The 7500-nt window shown below is 44.3% G+C and overlaps 1 protein-coding gene across 2 annotated transcripts in view; it reads left to right on the top strand.

Moving 5' to 3' along the window:
* tpm2 (tropomyosin 2 (beta)) overlaps positions 1–7500 on the top strand; it is a gene marked incomplete at its 5' end in the record, with an annotated part of 21090 nt that overhangs the window by 5703 nt on the left and 7887 nt on the right. The window contains 2 exons of one of the 2 annotated variants that reach the window (XM_080842476.1): positions 3539–3664; positions 6815–6948. In XM_080842476.1, coding sequence (XP_080698602.1) covers positions 3539–3664; positions 6815–6948 — 260 coding nt within the window. Of the gene's footprint in view, positions 1–3538; positions 3665–6814; positions 6949–7500 lie in introns of those variants that run through there. The other variant, XM_080842475.1, reaches the window with a different exon arrangement.

Below are 7500 nucleotides of genomic sequence, written 5' to 3'. Positions count from 1 at the left end.
ATGATCGGAATAAAAAATGGTCCATCTTTTCAAATATGACTGGTGATTGAACTCAGAACGTACTTTGTCTGCTCATCAATCATGTCATCGTTCCCCTGTAATGTTGACGTCAGCAAATTGAACTTTTAAACTGTCACTCATGGGACTCTCCAACTTCCTGTTCCACACCCTGACAGATCATCTTCCTCTCCACTCACCTCCTGCTGAAACACTGTTGGCAGAATTAGTACCCATGAATATCAGCGTGCAGAAGCCTTTACTTGTGTAGGCTCCAACCTCTGTGGTTCTGTGTGTGTGTGTGTGTGTGTGTGTGTGTGTGTGTGTGTGTGCATGCACAGCCCTTAGTATAAGCAGTGCCCTAACTGCATGGCAAATAATGCCAGGGTAGCTTTTGATGGACAGCCATGTAATCACAAAGCTATGGGATGAGTGATTGCTGACCTTTTTCATCGTCCAACTGAGATGATACATAAACTTAAAGTGAGACAAAAAGATCCTTCCCATAACAGTCACTCACCCTCCGAATGTTTGGATTCTAAACAAAACGACCAAGTTAAAAAGTCATCCAGTCAGAACAGTGCTAGAAGTAAATCTCTCTTCGGCAGGCCTGCGAGGGTAACGCCACGAGCACATAGTATTCAAGTGAGGCTACCAAAGAAGGAAAAGAATTGCTGGAATGCAGTCATTTGTTTATGGTGAAGTGAAGTCATGCTTTCCAGTTCTTGCTCACAGCTTCTTCAATGCAAATCAACCCCTTAAGAGTGTTTAAAGCCTTGATGGGGAAGCTGCCAAAAAAAAGTCATGATAAATAAAGATTAAAGGGGAAAGCATGAAATACAGTATTTGGATCCAAAGCAGACCTTTTCCCAAACACTACCATAAGACACTGCTGTCAGAGCAAGACTACACAAGTTAGCCACCAGCCTTGAATAGATAAGGTAATATAAAGATCGACTCAATCATTCAGTACATGAAGTAGGACCTTTAAATGTTGTTTACGGATCTAATCTCCTCATAAGGTATGTGTGAAAGGAATTACAGCCAACCACAGGTTATGGTTATTATTATGCTCATACTTTAAATGCCTCCAACTGTCAAAGCTACTGTCAGGAAACACTTCAGATTAACCTCATATTGACACAAGCTAATTCCCATAAGAACTCAGGAATACTGAGAATCACAGGAAAAGTATGAAACGGGGAAAATGCAGAACATTAGCAGAACGAGGAGCAGAGATCAGACGGGATGTGACACCCTGTCTGTGTGCGGAGGGGGGTGGGGCTGTAACCGCCTAGTGACGTGTGGGATGGTGCGGGGGGGGGGGGGGGGGCTGAGTCAGGGCTCATCGCTCATTACTCATCACCAGGGCGGGAGCCTCTGGAGCTGGGCTGCAGGGTGGGGTCCCCCGCCCCCCCGAAGGCCCTCTTACACCATCACTGCTTTAGTGGAGGAGTATGGTGCTATAGGTTATGCTCTCATCACTGCTTTAGTGGAGGAGTATGTGCCTATAGGTTATGCTCTCATCACTGCTTTAGTGGAGGAGTATGTGCCTATAGGTTATGCTCTCATCACTGCTTTAGTGGAGGAGTATGTGCCTATAGGTTATGCTCTCATCACTGCTTTAGTGGAGGAGTATGTGCCTATAGGTTATGCTCTCATCACTGCTTTAGTGGAGGAGTATGTGCCTATAGGTTATGCTCTCATCACTGCTTTAGTGGAGGAGTATGTGCCTATAGGTTATGCTCTCATCACTGCTTTAGTGGAGGAGTATGGTGCTATAGGTTATGCTCTCATCACTGCTTTAGTGGAGGAGTATGGTGCTATAGGTTATGCTCTCATCACTGCTTTAGTGGAGGAGTATGGTGCTATAGGTTATGCTCTCATCACTGCTTTAGTGGAGGAGTATGGTGCTATAGGTTATGCTCTCATCACTGCTTTAGTGGAGGAGTATGGGCCTATGGGTTATGCTCTCATCACTGCTATAGTGGAGGAGTATGGGCCTATGGGTTATGCTCTCATCACTGCTATAGTGGAGGAGTATGGGCCTATGGGTTATGCTCTCATCACTGCTACAGTGGAGGAGTATGGTGCTATAGGTTATGCTCTCTTGTGCCAAGAGGGGGGCGTTTGGTGGATAAAACATTTCCGACGCCTAACGGAAATGTTTTCAAGGAAGATTAAAGGCTTATGTACATGCAGGGAATTTGAGATCCCATCTAGTGAATGTATGTAGTTAGGTCTAGACTGAGTGTCAAATATCCAAATAAACCAACTCTATGCCAAAATGCACTTCACATTTGACGTGAAGGGGGTGGAATGCTTTAGATCTTTGTTACATTATTATCACTCCAAACAATTCACTTAAACTAGGAACCACACAAGGCATACTCTTCAAATAATTCCTCTCTATTCATTTTGAAAAATGTCTTTAAGTCATTTTATGTCAATAGATACGGTTACAAGACACAACATGTCTGAAGATGTTCATGTCTGGGGAGACAGGAGGACCCAGTCCCAGGATGTTGGTTCTTGCGAACTTCTTTGTTTTGTTCGACTGATCTGATGTCAGCTCAGCTTACTCTGACCCTTTATGGATTATTATTACAGGAGACAGACTCAAGGGATCGGTATAGAGCCTGGATAGTCTTTATAGGCCATGTTGCTGTGGTCAAATCACTCATGATAAAACTGCAAGCGTGTAGTGTTTCTGAGCCGGGAGAATATAAAAATCACAAACATGCAGCATCAAACTAAATCTAAAAAAATAACCTACTTGGATTTTTGTAGTTTGTTAATCCTTTCCTTTTATGTTATGGACTGTTACATTTGATTTAACACTATTCCTTTAGTCTTGACTCTAGATAATATGACGTAAACTAAAAAGAGATAACCTAATAATACAGAGGCCTTTATCCCCTTCAAGAGCTCTCGATGTGACTGTAGCCTATGTGACGTGAATATGTAGGCTAACAAAGAGTCTAGCCTAGGTTACGGCTGAGTTTCTGTAAAATACCAAATGACTCAAAACATCGTTTTTATGCTGTTGCGTTCGACCAATTCAAGCAAATACTCTTTTTAATGTTGCTTTCTGAGCGTATTCCTGGGCGTATATCGCAGCTGCCAAAAGCAGGCAACTATTTCTTTAAAACGTGAACGGCCTGTGACCTGTGACATCATGTTAGAGAAGATAAGAGAGGGCGGAGAGTAGGGAATGTAGCTAAGAGCAACTTCACTGTTTGCTGGAGAATTTCAACTACCTGGTCTCGGCAGACTCATGCACACGTAACGAGCATCGGTTTTTTTTTATGAAAGCTGTGCAGATTTCGCAAGTTTATGCAGATAAATAAGGAACTTGACTGCAGGAAATAAAACATCGGGGATACACGTTTGTCTGCATTCATTCACTCCGTCGTCTGTGTGCGAAGGAGTGTTTGGACCTACAAGAATTCCAAGGTGTCGCCGTGCAGCGACGAAAGCTACGAAGAAGCGTAACCTACTGATAAATACATATCTGGGTCACTTATCGGATACGTCTATAATGGCGGGGTCCATTGAGGCAGTGAAAAGGAAAATCCAGACACTGCAACAACAAGCCGACGATGCAGAGGACCGTGCCGAAAGTCTTCAAAGAGAGGTGGATGGCGAGAGGCAGGCCAGAGAAAGGGTAATATAAAGATACGCCTTGACGTCGATCTTTCACAAACCATACCATAGACTAAAAAAAAGAATCTGAAGGAGCAGTTTAAGCGTTTAGTTTTTAATGTGGCTGTTTAATACATTCCATATTATATAGTGCGACGGTTACTTTAAATATTCTGCATGTTGTAAAAATCCAATAACTCTTGTCATGTCATGGACCATCGACTCCATTCAGTTGAGCTTAAGCTATTGTAGTAGTGAAGCTGACTCCACTGTGAGAGAGGAGGGTAGTTGACATTGAAGTGAACCGCGTTTCATCCCCCAAAGCTATTTTTCTCCTTTAATTAAAATAATGATAATGAAAATGTGAAGGCCATAACATTGACAGAGTTGACCTAGTTATACTGTATACACTTAAGATAATCATTGACAGAAAAAAGGCTCAACTCGGCTTCAGTACACTCTGATATTCCTTTTTTTTGTAATTCTTTTGAGCTTTGAGCCTAAAATGGAATTTGGATGTTGACCAAGGATTGTGAGGGGGCGGGGATCAAGCCTGAAATGGATGGAAGTTATTATTTTATTTTTTTCAATTATTATTATTATTTAGCCTTGAGGGTCGTCTGTGGTGTCAGATTTGCCATTACTTGTAATTAATTAAGCAATTCATCTTTGGGCTTATCATGAGGTGTCCTATATGTGAAGGGATACCTCTAACTTCAGAAGATGCCTGAATCTGCTTTCCAGAGATGTTAGTGAGGTTAATTAGATGTGGGATATGTACTTAACTGTTGTAGTAACAGTTAAACTGTGTATATACAGGGGTTTTACTATAAGCACAATTAACATACTATTCATGTCTGTGGTGATTCACTCCAAAAAGTTTAAAAGGGCGGGGGGGGACAGACATTCTCTGGCACTCTTCATTATAGAGGCAATCCTACTTTCGAGTGGTGAACTTACGGTCGCTCGTTTGGTCAACCCTTTTCGTAACCCAGCTGTGTTAGCCAGCATTATCATTATCATTAGTTATCATTTCCTGAGTGTGTGGTGAAGTGGTACAGAAGTGAGAAATGAGAGATCCCCAAATCTTTCCCCTTAATAACGGCATCCATTAAGGCCCTTGCTTGGTTCTGCGTTGAGCATGAATTGCTAGGTGCTTAAGCGTTGCGTTGGGGGTGTTGCCAAGCAATTCACATCCAGAACAATAGGCTTGCGTAAAATGGCGCAAGTCTCGAAAAAGGGGCCGACGCACGCAAGACGTGAAAAGACGCGCAAGGGGCGCAAAAGGGGCTTGCGCGGCCTCTTGCGCTTACGCTTACGCTTACGAAACTGAGCATAAATCGGCCTTTAGGCATAACGGAACTCCTGTAAGGTCCTTAAGAGACACTCAGACACTAATGCAGACGAGTAATTCGTCCTTGAGGGAGCTTGACGAATGGAATTATGTTAGCATCCCTGCCTGGCACTCATGACTGTCAGACTGTGCTCATCAAATAAGTAAACAATTTGATAATCTGCCAAGTGTTTACAGAGGGCTTCATGGTCTAGTCTTAATTGGTAATTAGGCCCGTGCGAGAATGACTCCTACAGTCTGCCAGTGAAACCAAACAGGGCCAGACCCTTTAATGGACCACTGCTTAGGTTCTGGAATGCTCAGAATGCCGGTAACATTCCAGCTCTTCCCCAGAATCAAGCTGTCGGAATGAGCCCGAGATTTATGGGATTTTTGTTAGAGTGGCGGCATGATTAGCTATCCCCTGTCATGGCCAGAACACAGTCTCCTTTGTGTCGGCTGAAGAGCCCCAGATCTTCTCGAGGGGGGGGGAGGTTGGGGGTGGTGGTCTTGGAATGCTGGCGATGCGAGAGCTTCCCCTCCCCTAATGATTTCTGTCATCGGAATCTACTCACTGGGCCCATGCTGTCTCAGCCCGGCACCTGGAGAGCCTGGAGAGAGTTGAGACAGATCAAGGACATACAGTTACACACACACATACGCACATATGGTACTCATGAGGGTTCATTGTCTTGAAGGGGAGCTTTTAAATTAAATTATTATTATTATTACAAAAATTGTTCCTCTCTCCCCCACTTAAGCAGTCACAGCAGTAACTACCCATCCTTACCTTTTCCCCTCTTTGTCCCACCAAGGTTTCCCGCTACTCTAGCATCCTATGAGTGCACACATGCAAGTAACAATTCTTCCCGACCCCTCCCTTCGATGTTGCGCCATTTGCAGATCATTTGCAGACTATCATGACATCACACGTGTTGCTCACAGCTCGTTGCCCTTTGAAATTAGGACCCCTCCTGGAAGGGTTTTCTATCAAAGGTTAAATGAAGTGTCCCCGTATGGGGAGGGTCAGGCAGCTCATGCTATTATTGGCCCTAAAGCAGGTCTTGTTTTTTCTCGACGGCAAACAAACATTAGATCAAGGGTGAGGGACGCCCCCCGGGGTAAAACATGGCTGCCACCTTTTTCACGATGTGCTTCTCCGCGTCGAGTTTCTCACCGTCTGAAAGCCGCGATTGTTTCGAGCCTCTCGTTAACTAAGTGGTGTCATCTGGGGGCGGCGTGGATATAATGGAGACCCTGGAAGTCATTAACGAACCGTAGCACATTCCACCACGCCGCGGCCTTTGAGCCCGGCCCTGTATCACGAGACGACGCTAATGTGTGTGTGTGTCCATTTGAACAGCATAATGGAATGTTGGTGTTGCTCCTATAGGGCCATACGCGCGGCCATTACACCCCCACTGAGTGGACGGCTTTGTTTAGCCACCGCCTCAAGATGTTGATGTTTCAGCTGTGAGCCTTTAACCTTTGACCTGGTCAGGGGGCCATGGAGGGGGAACTGGGGTTTCGAGTTGCAGAAACTTTTATTACCGACAAATACCACTCTGGACTCATTTCAGTGATATTTTTTTAAATATATATTATTTTTACCTACAAATACCACTCTAGACTCTTCTCTGGATATTATTTTAATATTTATTTATATTTTATCCTGACATCTACAAACAAACCGACAAGTTACACAAGTTCGCTCCAAGTTATAATTTGGTCAGAATATCTGATTTATAAATCTACTGACATACATACTGACCCTATATATTGACATATACATTTTCCCTGAAATCTCACCGTGGATGTATCTCATGTGTGGTCTTGCAGGCAGAGGCTGAGGTGGCTTCCCTCAACAGACGTATCCAGCTGGTAGAGGAGGAGTTGGACCGCGCGCAGGAGAGACTGGCCACCGCCCTGCAGAAGCTGGAGGAGGCAGAGAAGGCTGCAGATGAGAGCGAGAGGTGAGGATGAGAGCACAGGGTCCTCCAGGAGGCTCAGACCATCAAACACGGCTAACCACACCTGTGTGAACGTGTCTCTCAGTGTAGGCACCTGTGAGGTCCACAGGGTCCTCCAGGAGGCTCATACCATCAAACATGGCTAACCACACCTCTGTGTTAATGTGTCTCTCAGTGTCATCTAGGCACTTCTAAAGACACAGATTGTTCATCATGGAAATGGAATGGAAATGGAGCCCTAGTGACTGTTTTAACGGCAGAGATAGTGACACACACACACTCTGAATTTAGTGTCTGCATTTTACCCATCCAGGGTAGTGATACACACAGTGAGGCACACAGTGAAGCACACTAACCCGGAGCAGTCTTTTTACAGATGCACATGTCATCATGTGCGCATCTGATTTTCACATAGGCACTTACCCCCTGTGGTAGAGCATATAGACACAGAGTGTTCATTGTGATCATTCATTCAGTTGAATGGTCTTGATAAGCGCTCCACAATTCGATTCATACTTTATGCCTTGCATAGTCATTGACAAATTACTTACTCAG

Source organism: Sprattus sprattus (genome assembly GCF_963457725.1).
Source record: "Sprattus sprattus genome assembly, chromosome: 7".
NCBI lineage: Eukaryota > Metazoa > Chordata > Actinopteri > Clupeiformes > Clupeidae > Sprattus > Sprattus sprattus.
The sequence above is the reverse complement of the archived record's forward strand: the minus strand, read 5'-3'. Positions and strand labels throughout refer to the sequence as shown.